The sequence below is a fragment of the Chelon labrosus genome, assembly GCF_963514085.1.
Source record: "Chelon labrosus genome assembly, chromosome: 2".
NCBI classification, from domain to species: domain Eukaryota; kingdom Metazoa; phylum Chordata; class Actinopteri; order Mugiliformes; family Mugilidae; genus Chelon; species Chelon labrosus.
The window spans coordinates 34884606-34902539 of NC_140338.1; the positions used below are offsets into that span (position 1 = coordinate 34884606).

The 17934-nt window shown below is 43.1% G+C and overlaps 1 protein-coding gene across 2 annotated transcripts in view; it reads right to left on the bottom strand.

Annotated features, from left to right (window-relative positions):
* LOC311495821 (testis-expressed protein 2-like) overlaps positions 1-17934 on the bottom strand; it is a 90498-nt gene that overhangs the window by 28831 nt on the left and 43733 nt on the right. For both annotated transcript variants that reach the window (XM_084555436.1, XM_084555435.1), the window contains exons 6-9: positions 10602-10840; positions 6055-6240; positions 3201-3300; positions 213-339 (exon numbers count right to left, since the gene is read on the bottom strand). In XM_084555436.1, the coding sequence (XP_084411562.1) occupies positions 213-339; positions 3201-3300; positions 6055-6240; positions 10602-10840 (652 nt within the window). The remainder of the gene's footprint in view (positions 1-212; positions 340-3200; positions 3301-6054; positions 6241-10601; positions 10841-17934) is intronic.

The following is a 17934-nucleotide window of genomic DNA, read 5'->3' on the forward strand; positions in this document are numbered from 1 at the left end:
TCAAGAAGCACTCACCAAGGGCATAAAGACATCCAAGTAACAGCAGAATAAAGGTAGAATCCAAAAGGTAGAGAGACAGAAAATATACATAGAACTCAGTGAAACAGGTGAGAGAAGTGACTAGAAAGGGACTTAGGTAAAGGGGGAAGTTGCATCAAATCCAGGATGTTAAAAGATGTGTGTGTGGCGTGATGGGAGTTTGACTGCCTTACCCATCTTTGCCAAATTCCCCTAAGCGGAGGCTTTCTCCCTCCTTGCCCAGGCGGATAAGGTTCATCTTAGTTTCCAGGGTCATCAGGAAGGAGCCACTATAGGAGACTTCAAGGTCAAACCATAGACCTGATAAATACACAGCAATGATTAAAAATCAATTGATCTGAGAGAAAAAAGAAGAAGTGAAAGTGTGAAGTGTCAAATTTGGGGATGTAAGATCAAATTTAAGGGGAAACAGATACTCCGTCCATCCTCCTCCTCCAGTTCTGCTTTGTCTCATTGTAAATATCTATTCATTCAAATTTAGGAATGATACTAGTTGAAATAAGCAAACTTCGGGTCTGTTCAGACCTTGAATTAAAATCCGATCTGGGAAATCCGATCGCAAATCAGATGGAATGCTGAATGGAAAAGGCCAGTGAAATCATCTGGATGGGCTTTAAGTGGACAAAACAGTAACAGCAACGTCGTTACACATGACATCTGAGCACCGTGGAGCTGAATCTGTTTACAACAAAATGGCTCTGATTAGTTGTAGGAATCAGTTGAAACATGCCCCATAATCAGATCACAATTGTGTGTTACCAGACTCATATTCTGATAACAGTCTAGCTATGCCAGGCTACTGGCTCAGAGCTTCGCCAACACTGCAGCTCTTGTGTTGTGCTCCTGGTATGCATTGGTCAGTAAGCTATCAAAAGTGGTCCAAGGAAGGAAAAGGGGTGAACTGACAACAAGGTAATGGTCGTGAAGGCTCATTGGTTCACGTGGAGAGTGAAGGCTGGTCTGTGTGGTCTGGTCCCAAAGATGAATTCCTGTAGCTTAAATTGCTGAAAAACATCATGCTGGTTCTGATAGAAAGGTGTCAGAACAGACAGTGGATTACAGTTTGTTTTGTATGGGGCTGCCTTGCTGTTGACCAGTCAGGGTGTCCATGCTGACCCCTGTCCACTGATGAAAGCTCCTACAATGGACACATGAGCATCAGAATTTGACCATGGAGCAATGGAAGAAGTTGGGGGTGTGCTTGGTCTGCAGCAATGTTCAGGTGGTGGCACATGATACGTGATGCCTGGATACAGGTTTACCAGAAGAACATTACATTGTAATGAGATTATCAGTGTTATTCATTCACTTCACCAGTTGGTTGGTTTTAATGGTATACAGCAGGATTGGTATATGTTGGGTTTGTTTTCTTTCCAGAAATAGGCGCAGGGTTTAGTAAAGCTAAAAACTTTCAGTAATTAAACGGACAGTGAGTCTTTTGTTTGAAGCATACACCTCTTGCCTGCTTCCTTCCTCTCACCTCCTAAATATTTTTAAAAAATGAGGCCTGTGATGAACATGTGATTCATGTACATGTGTTAGAAAGAGATAAAAACATTTGTCAACATATTGCCATTTCTGAATATAAGTGCAATTAACGCTGGCAATGTGTAAACAACATCAATGAAACCTGCACTGTGATAGAGTTTGAAGTGCATTCTAAGGTTTTGCCTGGAACTGATCCAAGGAACACTGTCGCTATCTCAGTTGGAGATGCAATCAGTTTGTGCTCTCATTACATGGTTTACATGGTTATGTGAGTACTGCAGTGATAAACATGAGGCAGTGACTCATAGCTCAGGAGGGAGGGAGAGAGAAGCCGGGACTGTAGAACATGTTTGGCTGACACTTTAGCCACCTTGAGCCTGCACAGTCGGGTAGAACTAAGACCGCACAAAGTCAAGTTTCAATTCACCTAGTCCACAAATAACCATAAGAATTGTGAATATGCTTTGAGCCTGCCTGTAAGAGACCACTAACCAATCAAATTCCATTCGCCCTCTGAAAACAAAGTTTTTACTCAGGAAGCATTTTCCAGGATCTACACTATGCAACACCTTCAGTAAAGCAGATTTATTTACAGCAGTCAAGCACAAATGTCTTACATCCATAGATTTCATCTGTATTCTTGAGCTCTGAGCATTGCTACTGTAAGTCAGACAATTTGGCAGCAGCTATGAAGGAGGCAAAAGGTTTGCACTTTATTTAACCAGTGTGCAAGTCTTTCTGAGATCCAGTGTACCACAGCCTGACAAGCTCAGTGGGTGTAAGTACATGTTATGCTCCAGTGAAATGACATTAATCCCCATTTAGCCTATGCATGTTCAGCGGAATAGTTTTTGTCACCATTTCCCCATATAAATATTGCAGTATTTTAATAAATGATTTAAATTATAAAATGTGAGTTTAAAATATTGTATCTAATATTTAATTGGTTGTCTATAGTTATTGGTGATCACCGGTGCACAGCCTCAGCATTGTGATGTTGGTGAGAGAAAGAGTGCCACAATGGCTAGTCATGAGACAAAATGTCACATCTGTGCATCTGTGGGGTTGCAAGGATGACATGATTTGAAGTTATCTACAGTTCACTGGTTAAGTCTTTCTCAGTTCTCTAAAAGAAGAGCAGGGAAGCTGTTTATGCAGAGACAAATTGTGATTTTGAAAGGCAGTATTTTTCTTTCTTCTGAGAAGCTTAGGTGCTATGGTGGCTTTCCTGGCAATAATTCAAAAAAAATGTTTGTAATGAATGAGGCAAAACTCTAGTTACTGGTTAATGTGACTTAAGAGGCATTGTGTGTTCACACTACCACAGGAATGCAGAATAATGGAATCACTCAAATGCATCCTGGGTGTGTTCACACTTGCACTTTAAGTTGGTCACGTGCGGTTAGATTGCCTAGGAAGGAAGCATATGATGAAGGCTGCAGCATACAGTATGTATCCTGACCAACAACTGAACACTTCTACTCTACTCTCTTCTACTGGGAGACTGGGAGAAAATACAGAGCTCATGGTTAATGTTACTGACCAGAAATTTCAGTGTGTGCGTGTGGGTGTGTGTGTGTGTGTGTGCATGGGTGTGTGTGTGTGTGTGGGTGTGTGTGTGTGTGTGTGTGTGCAGGTGTGCGTTATGATTTTTAAACTGATCTCTCTCTTGCCTCGACAATCAACACAGGGTTTAGAAGCTCCAAGGATTCTGGGAGTGGCTGAGCCCATGTCCAGTTCTGTCAGAGTAAGCTCATTCATGAAGTAAGGCAACTGAAAGAGACAAGCATAAAACTGGGATCAGGACAACTTGTGTGCATAATTAATTTCAAGAACATAACAAAGCCTGTTTGAGAACAAATCTAAACAAATAAAATCCATAGCAGATATAGAGGACTACAGTGCCCGATTTTTAGGAGCTTTCAGTGTAGCATGGATATCTGGATAACAGAGGGACAAAAACAGGCCTAATAATGCCTGTTGCACTACAACCTTGGAAACAAGTGTGAGATTCTAGTTGACAAGTTTATACCACTATTACCGCTTTGTCTCAGATGCTTTCACACTTTTATTTCATTCCGATACAGGCAGTAATTGATACAGTATTGCATTAATACGGTATTGCATTTAACCTTGGTTTGGTTCATGTTCACAGGGCAATCAAGACAAAGTTCTGACGTACTCTCAATACTATGTTCTTGCAAACAGTTTTGTGATTTTTCATAAAGTTGGCTGGTGGAAAACTGATTTCAGGAAGTCAGAAAATAACAAAGTGAAGCATAGTCTTCACTTTCAATTAGGAGTGTGGGTACTGGCATTTAAACTTGTTTACATTTGCATTTATACTTATAACTACTTAGTAGTTGTATTAGTCCATGGGCAATGTGTGTTCACACTGCAAACGAAACTCCCTGGGAAGCAACTGCAACCTTCTGTAACGGGGCTCAACTCTGTTTATTTGTTCCAGAATGGAGTGTCACTGCTGAGCCAGAGGTTGCGCAAGACTTTTCCGTTGTCTGTCATTTTGACTGACAGGGTCATAAAAATCCATAAAAAGCAGCCTGACTCATTGTCACTCTGTCACTTTTTGCTGCAGCATCCACACGTCACACAAGATGGCCGCAGGCACTGCCGTGAAGCCATGAAGGCCAATACCAAAAAATACTAAAAGACAACCCTTTTCAATGTGGCATCAATTTCAACATTCTGTGGGTATAAAAAGCTGGTATTGTCAGTAAGTCATTCCAAGTTCATCATTCAAACAGCCATGAACACACGACGTCACTTAACGGACGAGCAGTGCCACCTGGCCATAGCGCGCCTTCGGGTCGGTGACAGGCCCAGGAGTGGAGCCCCACGAGTGACAGACCGCAACGATGACCAGTACCTAAGGACCTATGCACTCAGACATCGTTATGCAACTGCCACACAGCTGCAGGCCCGTTTACGAGATGTGAGGGGTACTAGGGTTTCCAGACAAACCATTCGCAACCGACTCCACCGCTTTGGCTTGAATGCCAGACGACCGTTGCAGGTGATTCCACTGACACCAAGACACCGCCGTGAACGTTTGCAGTGGGCACAAGATCATGTGACCTGGACAATGCAGCAGTGGTCTACCGTCCTGTTCACTGATGAGTGTCGGGTCACCTTGCACAGAAATGATGGTCGTCAGCGTTGCTGGAGAAGGCGAGGTGAGCGATACGCCGAGGTCAACATGGTCCCCAGGGTTCGCTTTGGTGGAGGAGGTGCAACAGTCTTCAACAGGCATCACCAGTCAGCGCAAAACAGATTTGGTTATTGTAGATGGCTCAGTCACTGCACATTCTTACCGCAGAGACATCATAGAACCCATCATCATCCCCCAATTCCACCAGCACACCCCCAACTTTATGTTCATGGATGATAATGCTCCACCACATCGTGCCAGAATTGTCACAGCTCGACTTCAGGAAGTCGGAGTGCCTCATATGGTATGGCCAGCAATGTCCCCAGACCTGAACCCTATAGAGCATGTCTGGGACCAGCTGAAGCAGAGACTGGATAATCGTACCCCAGCCCCACGTGACCTGGCAGAACTGCATGTAGCACTTGTGGAAGAGTGGAACGCATTGCCTCAGAACAACATCATGAGGCTAGTGAGGAGCATGAGACGTCGCTGTCAAGCTGTCATTGCGGCAAATGGTGGAAACACTCGCTACTGACATTGTCAATTTTTGTTATTTGGGGCTATCCTTGTTATTGTCTAAATTTTTAGTTTGTTCTGTCAAAATGACAAATGGCCTACAGATTTTTCCGTCACAGTTTTAAAAAAACAGTCAATGACGTAAAATATTCGGTTAACGCAACCCCAGGACCAGCCCAAATTAACCAACCTAAGGGATAAATAATCCCGGTTTTGGAATAATGAGGAGTAAAAGCACGGTAAGGTATTTGCTTGACAAGCAAGACGTGTTAGCTTGCTTGCAGATAAGTATCTCTGTATTAATTTGCACATCTCTGTTTATACAGCTTGTGTAAAACCGAGGCAACTGACCTCAGTTTAGTTTGTTTGAGATGTTTCAGTCTTCCCGGAAGAGATCTAAATCATCTTTCAGTTTTTCTGCACTTAAAATACATGGCTGCAAGCAGAGCATATTGTTCAGTCCTCAAGGGACAGAACAAAACATTTTCCACACTTGTTCTTAGACTACAAGGTTTCCACAGGAAGTTGTGGGTATTCACACAAATCAAAACATATTACTGACTCTTTTCCTCTGCTTGTAAACCCAGCTTCATACTGGGTTTACAAGCAGCTTCATACTGGGTTTCCTCCGCTTGTAAACCCAGTATGAAGCTGCAAGGACATTCAAAGAGCTGCAAAGAGATCCTCAGTGACATTTGAAGACCTTATCTGTGTGTGTAGGGTGTGCCTGGACACAAGTTGTCAGCAGGAAGGTGAAGATCTTCTTTTTGCCTTTTTCTATCATCTGCTGTTTTAGGTTCTATTCTAAAGTGACTTTTTGTTATAGGCTTTGTTCCACTTACCCGTATCTTGCTGAGCTTCATCTGAATCTTCTTGGAGACCAGTTCAGACCAGCAGGGTTTGGTCAGGAAGTCCCAGAAGATCCGGCCAAGAGCCGCATTCACCCAGGCAACATTATCCTCCTCCTCCTCCTCCTTCTCCTCCTCCTCCTCTCCCCTGGGCTGCACCTGAGCCGAAGTACCCTGAAGCTAAAGGCAAAGCAGATGAGTTACCATAAACAATAGGAGAAAATTAGATGAATCCTACATGTCTCTGCTGGATTTAAAAAAAAAAAAAAAAAAAAAAAAAAAAAAAGAATCCCCTACCAATACAACTATTCTTACTCATCTGACTACAGCTTTTGCATGGGTATGTCACAATATTTGTTGTGTTTCCAAAATTGTTAAAAAAAAAAGGTAACTGGACTTTTAAAGTTTCTTGAAGACGTGAACACATACAAGACGAAAAATAATTAACTACCTACAACAACTGGAAAAGAAAAAGGTAATTGATAGACATCTATACAGTCCCTGACAAAAGTCTTGTCACTTATCCATTTTGTAGAAACAACAGTTTATAACCTGACCTTTAAATAATCCATTGGTTTTAGAAATGGCTCATATGAAAGCTAAAACCCTCCCAAATTATGTTTGATATACTAAAATAAATTTGCTTCACTGAAGAAAGATTGATCATTTAATGAACACAGAAAGGTCAGATTTTGGCAAGACAAAAGTTTTGTCGCCTACAGAAAGTAATGTGAAAATTGAACAAATCATTTACTTCAAATACAAAAATATGATGCATAACATCAGTGAATTAAGTACTGGTGCTGTGAGATCCATATTTAATATCTTGTATGACTTCCATGAGCTTGAAGGACTGCATCCATGCGGTTCGACAATGATTCATACAATTTATTGATGAAGTCATCAGGAATAGCAAAGAAAGCAGTCTTACAAGAATAAGAAAAAGATTTGAAGAGACTGGAGATGTTTTTGACAAGCCCAGGTCCGGCAGACCCCGCAAGACAACTGCTCGGGAGGACCGTTTGTTGGCTCGAAAATCCAAGGCCAGCCCCTTTTCCACTGCAGCAGAGCTCCACCAGGCCTGGTCACCTCAAGTCCCCGTGTCAACCAGAACAGTTTGTAGAATCCTGTCTCGAAATGGCCTCCATGGTAGAATCAGTGCCCAGAAACCAGCACTAAACAAAAGGCAATTAAAAAAACGTGTGGCATTTGCCAAGGCCCACAGCCTGCTAAAAGGATGGACGCTGGAAAAGTGGCAGAAGGTGGATTTCTCAGATGAATCTTCGGTTGAATTACATCACAGCCGCCGCAAATATTGCAGGAGACCTACTGGAGCTCGCATGGATCCGAGATTCACCCAGAAAACAGTTAAATTTGGTGGCGGAAAAATCATGGTCTGGGGTTACATCCAGTATGGGGGTGTGCAAGAGATTTGCAGGGTGGAAGGCAATATCAATAGCGTAAAATATCAAGAAGTATTAGCTACCTCTTACATTCCCAACCATAAAAGGGGTCAAATTTTGCAGTAGGATGGTGCTCCATCGCATACTTCCATCTCTACATCAAAGTTCCTCAAGGCGAAGAAGATCAAGGTGCTCCAGGACTGGCCAGCCCAGTCACCAGACATGAACATCATTGAGCATGTCTGGGGAAGAATGAAAGAGGAAGCATGGAAGACGAAACCAAAGCATCTTGATGAACTCTGGGAGGCATGTAAGACTGCTTTCTTTGCTATTCCTGATGACTTCATCAATAAATTGTATGAATCATTGTCGAACCGCATGGATGCAGTCCTTCAAGCTCATGGAAGTCATACAAGATGTTAAATATGGATCTCACAGCACCAGTACTTCATTCACTGATGTTATGCATCATATTTTTGTATTTGAAGTAAATGATTTGTTCAATTTTCACATTACTTTCTGTAGGCGACAAAACTTTTGTCTTGCCAAAATCTGACCTTTCTGTGTTCATTAAATGATCAATCTTTCTTCAGTGAAGCAAATTTATTTTAGTATATCAAACATAATTTGGGAGGGTTTTAGCATTCATATGAGCCATTTCTAAAACCAATGGATTAATTAAAAGTCAGGTTATAAACTGTTGTTTCTACAAAATGGATAAGTGACAAGACTTTTGTCAGGGACTGTACTACAGGTTGAACCCTGGAGAAACCACCTCTTGCATTTATAGACTCCCCCAGGAAGGAGCCCCACTCAGACCTATTGTCAGCAGCATAACCTCTGTCACATATAACATCGCCAAGCACCTGGCAACCACCTCCCTACTCCTCACCACATCGAAAACTCTCTTGAGTTTAAAGGACGGCACCTTGGCAAAACCTCACCCACAGACCAAGTCTGCGTGTTGCTCGACCTGTACCTGACTTCCAGCTATTTCCATTTTAATGGAGGTTTTGATAGGCAAAAACACGGCTGTGTGATAGGGTCACCCCTTTCATTGATAGTGACCAACGTATATATGGAGGAAGTAGAGATCAAAGCCTTGAACTCTTTCACAGGAATCACGTCCATGTGGACGACACTTGAGTTAAAATCAGAACACAGGAGGTGGAATAGTTCACACGGCGCATCAATGCAGTGGACAACAACATCAAGTTTATTTGAGAGGACATCAGTGGAGATAGTTTGGCCTTCTTGGACTGCATTGTGCATGTTGAAGAAGACAGAAGCCTCAACATTGGAGTATATAGAAAACTCACAATCAACCAGCACCTATTTTGTAATTCAGCACCACCCCCTGAACATTAAACTGGGGGTTGTCATCAGCACTGAGCACAGACTGTACCCATGATGATGGAAAGTAAGGAGAAGGAGCAAAAACAGACCATATAAACCTTAAAGACAATTTTCAGGAAACACCACATTCCTGTTCATTTCAAACCCGGTAACACACTAAGGTAGAAACTTGTTCACCCCAGTGACAAAACACCAGTGTTGGGTATAGTTACTTTGGAAAGTAGTTAATTAGGTTACAACGTTACCATCAATTAAAGGTAATCTGTTACGTTACAGCGTTACCTATGAATAAAAGTAACGCGTTAGAGTACTCATGCGTTACCAAAAACTAAAAGCCGTTTGCAGCACCTCGCACATGCTGCAACTCAGCGACACACAGCCTCTTTTAAATGCACCGAGAAGTCCTGACAATGAATAACGTCATTCATCCAACCAAATTAACTCTGCAGGATAACAATACCAGGGTGACAGAGTGGTGCTTGGATACAAGATGTTTTTTTTTTAATTGGAAGTGGAATTTTTTGCGGTCGACAGAAGCTTTTCACCAACGCAGAGTGTGCATTTTTCCGTTATGTTGTTCTTGTCCTTTTCGCTGGCGAATTGAAAATAATGTGCGTACTTCCACGATTCAAAAGCTGTCCTCTCTGCCATCCTGCCGGCGGTTCAAAAACACTCACACACACACACACACACACACACACACACACACACACAGGTAACGTTGGTTAGCAGGGCACAGACGCATCATCACAGCGCTGCGCCTCCGCTGACACATCCGCACAGCACTGTCTGACAAAAAGCAAGCTGCAGTCGGAATTTTTCTTTCCTTATCCGGAGTAATTCTTAAAGCAACGGATTACTTTTTAAAAAAATAACGAAGTTACTGATTACTTAACGCACGAAACTAACGCGTTACAAGTTACACGAAAAAAGTTACTTTGTAACGCATTACCCACAACACTGCAAAACACCCAGGCAAAAACAGAGAAACATAGTTCATGCTATTCAGTGCAATGATGAGTGCACAGACTTGAACAGTAGGGAAACAAAACAACCCATCCACAAATGCATGGATCAACACAGGAGAGCCAGCTTGTCAGGAAACAATTCAATGGTCCACCTCTCTTGAAGGACAAAGCACACTCCTTTGAAGACAACAATGTCCATATTTTAGCCAGAAAAGACCGATGGTTTGAAAGATGAGTTAGAAACGGTCTATGTCAAACCTGGAAAATCTTTCTCTCAACAAGAGAGACAGACTGAGATATAATCTGCCATCATTTTACAATAAAGTTAAGACTGTATCTGAACCCAAGTAGTTCCACCCCCGTTCACACCTTGAAACTGGATCATTTGAATGATAATGGTTTGTTAGCGCACCATTCATTGGAGAAAGGGCAGGGCCAAATAGTCTCCCCCAACAACAGGTCATTGACAGACACTAATCAAGCGAGTATCTGATGGGCTACACCGACAGATGTTTCGATTTAAACCCCAACTCCTCACCAGTCATTTCAAACTGAAGAAGCTACTTAGATGAGTGGAGGAATGTCTTCAAGAAACTCTACAAGTCCAGTTACTGGGGCCTTTATGTGTGGAATGTGTATGTACTCTCTGTGTCTTTGAGGGCTCTCTGGGTACTCTGGATTCCTCCCACCAAATGCATGAATGACCTGGATGACAGATAATCTTCACAGACATTTGTTGTGTTTTTAACAGCAAGGTTAAACTGCAGATTATAGGAAATTAGAAAGAATAAAATGTTAATATAGTATGTGCTACCTTCTTATCAGCCCCGGGGCTGCTCTGTGGACTCTGGAGAATAGGACTGGCAGCTGAAGGACTGACTGCCGACTGCTGTGGCAGTAAAGAGCCCATGTAGACATTGTAGTCCAACATAGTCTTAGTTTTGGCACTGCCAGCAGATGCAGGGCAGACTGATAATTCCTTTGACCTTAGCTGACATGCCAGCACCTCATCCAGACTGCTGCGGCTGCTGTTGCGACTGTGAGTGTTCACAGCTGGAGGTCACAGCAAACATCAGAAAACACAATTAGAGGCTTCAGTTTTTATTTGTGGCCATTTTAGAAACATAATGAACAAATACAGAACAATTTCTTATCCCTCTGACCTCTATGCTGGCCATTTGTGACAATTTCACTTACTTTTTTTGACCATTTGTTAATGCAATTAATGAAAATTTCCCAAGGGTCTAGATTTTTTTTCAGATATTTTAAATTCAACATCAGCTCTTTAAATATATAAATAATATACTGTATACATACAATTGTACAACTTGGCTCTATCATGGCCACTTTTGGCCACCTAATAATGCCTCATTATTTACAGCATGAAATTATAAGAATTTAGGTAAAATGGCTTTTATTCTAAACTCAACACTTGAAAATTGTAGGTTTTAATGTTTTCCTCCAGATTATGTCATTTGTCCATTTTTGGCCAAGGAAGCAATTTCATGTATTATTGTTAGTTTCCAGTAGGGCCGTATGATGGCTTACTACACTCCAATTGAGTAAATGAGTGACACAATTCTGACTGTGTGAGTTTAAGGATGTCAGATAATAATTTGTGTTGGTGCATGACAAATGTTAGTGAAATTGCAGCTCAAATAATAATAATAATAATAATAATAATACATTTTATTTCTAGGCGCCTTTCAGAACACCCAAGGTCACCGTACAGGTAAAACAGGGTTTTAATGTCTGCAAGGGCCACTCTACTGTGGTTTGCACATCCTGTTGGTCCTAGGGCATGCACACACAAACACAAACACACCCGCACACACACACTCTCATTGAAACAATTTAATATTCTCACTCCCTCATACACTAATGCACACACACACACATTTACATATGCTGTTGTTGTTCTCTTTGATGATGATAAATGTAGACAAGTACTGCTTTACTTTTCAAATCAAATTTAAAGGTTTACAATTCCGAAATTTAATGCAATTTTGGATTTCATGGTCAAAACCGACTCTAATAATAGCGGTTGAAAGCAGAAAATTATCTTTATAATATCATTTTGTAAAAACAAACAGTAAATGGCCATTTTTGGCCACTGATAAGCCAGCTGAGAGTTTCTGCCTTTTTTGTCACTGCTCAAAAAAAGTAATAATGCAAACAAAAACAGAAATCTTTGTTACTGTTCCTGGTACTGACCTGCAATGATGATTAAAAAAATATTAGGTTCCATCAAGTACACTCCTGAACAAAATCTTAAGACCATGGGAAAAATTACAAAAATTTGCATTTCGCACTGTTGGATCATAACCAGACTGTAAGCAGAGCTACAAAATATACAAAGGGCATCGAGGGTCTGGAACTGATATCCGTTTTTTTGTAAACTTTCCCTGACATTCATCCCCAAACGTTCTCTACGGGATTTAGATCAGGGGAACATGCAGGGTGGTCCAAAAGAGCAACGTTATTCTCCTGGAAGAAGTGCTTGTTAGGTGGGCATTGTGAGTTGCAGCATTGTCCTGTTGAAATACCAAGTCATTACCGCCTAGACGAGGGCCCTCAGTCAAGAGGGATGCCTGCTCCATCATCTCCTCATAGTCAGCCGCTGTTTGACGCCCCTGCACCACCTGAAGTAGGAACTTTCAAAAAAAAAGCACCCCAGATCATGATGGAGCCTCCTCCACTGTGCCACGTAGAAAACATCTCCAGTGGGATCTCCTTATGTCAGAAACGTTTGAAGTCGTCCAAGTTAATATTTTTCTCGTCAGAGCATAAAACTTTCTTTCACCCGTCAATGTCCCAAGTTTGGTGCTCCTTTTCCCTTCTGTGTCATGGGAGGAGACGTGGCCTTTGAAGATGTTTTTTGTTCTTTAAGCCCTCCTTTCGCAGATGCCGTCTTATGGTTATCGGACTGTAGCCAGCATCAGTAAGAGCATTAATTTGGGTCGAGGATCGGCATTGTGTTTTCACCAACAGCACGCCAGATCCTCTGGCTCAGTGCGTGTGTAATGCTTTTGGGTCTACCACTTGACCCCTTTGTCTCATAACCCTCAAGATCTTTGAAGAAATTTAAGATGACTGTGCGAGAGGCCTTGCTTGTGCTGGTCATCAATCCTGCCATGTTTAAATTTTGTCTTTTTAAGGCTATGGTATTAAAGTTTTGATCAGCTGCTGAACAGCCTGCTGGAGTTTTTTTTTTTTTTTTTTGCATTTTGCATTTTGAAGCACTACTTACAACCAAATACTTGTAACTAACTTAAAATTCTGTAATTAAAATTGTATATTTCATGATTAGGACTGGTGCCAAATTAAGTATTTTGTAAAAGGAAATAGGAGATGGACATTTTTGTCCATGAACATGCTAAGTGGGAGGCTTATGTTTTTCTGTCACTGCACAAAACAATAATGATACTGTTAATTATTGGCATACATTTAGCTGCAATGATGGTTAGCATGTATTACTTGGCAAAAAAATTAGATTTTATGTCTCCATTAGCATTATATAATCTAAAAGGCATTTATAGGGTTAAAATTTTGAATTTAAATGAAATGTTGGTTTTCATGACCAGGACTGATGAGGACCCCTATTGATTTTTTGGGGTCCATGCAAAACAAGTTGCAGGAACCCTATTGATTGTGTTGCAATTTTTCTTCTTCTTCTTCTTATAATAATAATAATGATGATTTATCTTTTTCTGCGTAGCTAAAGTGTCTGCCCAGGACAAACTGCAAGAGCGAAAGGCATCAAACCTGGTAGAAGTCCTAGCATGTCACTTTGACAAGGTGTCAATACACATACCTGCAGCTAGGTGGCAGGCAGGCCAATTTACGTTTTGGCTCATATCTCGTGAACTGTGTGCCCTAGAAACAAAATTCTTTCTCCCTCTGATTCCTTAGATAGCACTGGTTGTAATGGACTAGGCCCATTTCCGCATGCCATTTTTTTCACCATTTTGAAAAAATTGCACCTCAAAGCAAAATCAATTCCTCCTAGCCCGTTCATCCAATTCTCACCAAACTTGGCATGTATCATTTATGGACAAAGATAATGAAAAGTTCTCAAAAGAACTTTAGCAGGGCTATTGATTAAAAAGTTAATGGCTAATTAATTTTTATTTCGTGCAACAGTATAACTCAAAAGGTAATATTTTCTGAAGTATATACCCAAACTTAATCAAACTTCAGATCATTGATAATAATATGATTCTGTACAAGCACCACTTTTGTGACCCTTAGTCTCTAGGGGGTGTTACAAAAGCAACATTTCAATATTTCCAAAACTGCAATAGCTAACTTCATAAAATTTGGCATACACAATCTCTAAAATATTGTGTAGACGCCCATCAAGATGCATGACATTACGTCAACAGGGGGCGCTACAGGTGACACAGTGTTGGGCCTGTGTACTAAGGCACTCAATATTGTTAATATTGTTTGGCTATCATAAATAATTAATAATTATCAAAAATAATTATTTATTATTGAGTAATTCGATCTGAATTACTAGATCACCTCGGGGCACCACCCTTCTACGAAGGGAAAAGATAGCCAATTCATCAAATCAGTCTCATAACTGACTAAATTGTTAATTTGGATTTCTGATTAATAATTAACTTAATAACTATAACCAAAATGTTATTTCCGGCGCCGGCGCGAGCAGGACGCCGATCCAGTAGCTCCGTACGTGTCGTGTCGTTTTTAGTGCTTAAAGTGTGTTTTTTTCAACTTTTTTTCTTTTTTTAACTACACTTGCTGTGTAACTTTATATATCCTATGGATACAATGTCTTTTTACCGGCAACACAGCGGTGGACAACTTGTTTATTCAAGGGAGAAGCTGCTTTTACTCCAAACAACGGGACGAGCCGGCATTGTTCACCCCATACCTGAGGAGCTGAGGAGGAGGCGACAAGGCCGCAGAGCCGGGGCGAAGGTGAAGGCTAGGCTAGAGGCTAAGCGGTGGAAGTACAAGCCCTCGGTTCCTTCGATCATTATGGGGAATGTTAACTGTCTCACCAACAAGACGGACGAGCTGGCGGCCCTTGTGAGGACCGACAGGACATTCAGGGAGAGCAGTTTACTGTGTCTCTCTGAAACTTCACCCAGAACACACCGGACGCTAATGTGGATGTACCTGGATTCACGACGGTGAGAGCGGACAGGGACTGCAGACGCAGCGGCAAACGCAAAGGTGGAGGACTCGCACTGTTTATTAACATCAGGTGGTGCAACCCGGGGCATGTTACGTTGAAGGAGATTGTGTGCAACAGAGACATCGAGTTGCTGGCGGTAGGTCTCAGACCGTATTACATGCCCAGAGAGTTCTCCCACGCCATTGTTGTTTGTGTTTACGTCCCTCCGCGTGCACACGCCGAGACCGCGTGTGACGTCATCCACTCCACCGTAGCGGGACTGCAAACACAACACCCAGACGCCTTCATCGCCATCTCTGGGGATTTTAATCATGTCACACTGGACTCCACACTACCAGACTTTCACCAGTTTGTAAGCTGCCCCACCAGGAAGAACAGGACATTAGACCTCCTGTACGCCAACGTGAAGGAAGCTTACACTGCCACTCCTCTGCCCCCACTGGGAAAGTCTGACCATAACCTGGTCCTGCTCACACCACACTACAAGGCAAAGATCCAGAGACAGTCCACAACCACACGCTCCTTCAGGAAGTGGTTTCCTGAGGCAGTGGAGGCTCTGAGGGACTGCTTTCAATCTACTGACTGGAACGTCCTGCAGGACGCACATGGTGAGGACATCGAGGGGGTCACCCACTGCACTACTGACTACCTGAACTTCTGTATGGATGTTGTGGTCCCCATTAGGACTGTACGCTGCTTCCCGAACAACAAACCCTGGATCACCAGTGATGTCAAGGACATCCTTAACAGGAAGAAGAGGGCATTCAAGGATGGTGACCGAGACGAGCTGAAGCGTGTACAGGGGGAACTCAAGGTCCAGCTGAGAGAGGCAAAGGAGGAGTACAGAAGGAAGGTGGAACAGAAGCTGCAGCACAACAACATGAGGGAGGTCTGGGATGGCATGAAAACCATCACAGGCTGCAAGAAGAAGGGCAGCAGCACAGAAGAGGGGGATGCTGAGAGAGCAAACCAGCTGAACCTGTTTTTTAACAGGTTCGATACTCCAGCTCCCACAGACAGTGACTGCCCACTCCACACCCCCATCACGTCCATCATCACCTCGGACTGCAGAGCTCTCCCACCTACCACCCCCACAGACAGTTCAACCCACCTCCCCCTCCCCACCACCACCACGGACAGTTCAACCCACCTCCCCCTCCCCACCACCACCACGGACAGTTCAACCCCCCTCCCCTTCACCATCACCAAGGATCAGGTGAGCAGAGAGCTGAGGAGGCTGCGCCCAAGGAAAGCAGCGGGCCCAGACAAAGTGTGTCCAAGGATGCTCAAGGCCTGCTCTGCTGAATTGGGAGAGCCGCTTCAGCATGTCTTCAACCTGAGCCTGCAGCTGGGGAGGGTCCCTGTGCTCTGGAAGACTTCATGTCTCATCCCGGTTCCCAAAACAAAACACCCCAGGGAGCCGGGTGACTTCAGACCAGTTGCATTAACATCCCACATCATGAAGACTTTTGAACGGCTGCTGCTCCATCTGCTCAGACCCCAGGTCCACCACGCCCAGGATCCACTGCAGTTTGGATACCAGGAGAAGGTGGGCGTAGAGGATGCCATCCTCTATCTGTTACACAGGGCTTATTCTCATCTGGACAAGGAGAGCGGTGCTGTGAGAATCATGTTTTTTGATTTTTCCAGCGCCTTCAACACCATCCGGCCCTTCCTGCTGAGAGACAAGCTGACAGAGATGAGGGTGGACTCACACCTGGTGAGATGGATTACAGACTACCTCACAGAGAGACCACAGTACGTCAGACTGAAGGACTGCACGTCGGACACTGTGGTCAGCAGCACCGGAGCACCACAGGGGACTGTGCTCTCTCCCATCCTCTTCACCTTGTACACATCTGACTTCCAGTACAACTCTGAGCTCTGCCACATGCAGAAATACTCAGATGACAATGCGATAGTTGGCTGTATCAAGGATGGACGGGAGGAGGAGTACAGGAGCCTGGTCGCGGACTTCATGAGGTGGTGCAGGTCCAACCATCTGCAGCTGAACACCTCCAAGACCAAGGAGATGGTGGTGGACTTCAGAAGGAAGAAATCACATCTCCATCAACGGGGTCGATGTGGAGGTGGTCCGGACTTACAAATATCTGGGGCTGCAGCTGGGATGTGGAGGTGGTCCGGACTTACAAATATCTGGGGCTGCAGCTGGACGACAGGCTGGACTGGACAACAAACATGGACACACTTCACAGGAAAGGACAGAGCCGTCTGTACTTCCTGAGAAGGCTGGGGTCCTTCAACGTCTGCAAAAAACTGCTGCAGATGTTTTACCAGTCTGTGGTGGCCAGCGTCCTCTTCTATGCTGTGGTTTGCTGGGGAGGAAGCAGCAAGAAGAGGGACGCTGCTCGACTGGACAGACTGGTGAGGAGGGCTGGCTCAGTGGTGGGCACAGAGCTGGACTCTCTGGTGACAGTGGCAGAGAGAAGGACCCTGAACAAACTGCTGTCCATACTGGACAACGCCCACCACCCTCTGCACAACACCTTCATCAGGCAGAGGAGTGTGTTCAGTGGCAGGCTGCTGTCTCAATCCTGCTCCACCAACAGACTGAAGAACTCTTTCGTCCCCCTGGCCATCAGGCTGTACAACAGCTCTCAGTGATGGCTGGAGACACAATAGACAATGGACAAATCTTTTGCACCTACTTACTGGACACTCTGTCATTTACCATGTCTGTCTACCTCTGCTACATCTGGTGACTGTGATTTTCATTCATTTTTTCCCATTTGTAGCTCTCATATTTATATAAAAAAAAAAATTAAAAAAAAAACCTTCTACTTCTACTGGTCACTTTATATTTCTAACAGGTCACTTTATATTTATATTTTCTAACAGGTCACTTTATATTTTTAACATAGTTTATAGTTGTATAAACATTTTATTTCTAGTCACTTTCTATTTTTTATATAGCTTTTGTATTTTATGTTCAATGTTTGTAACTGCTACTGGATGCTTG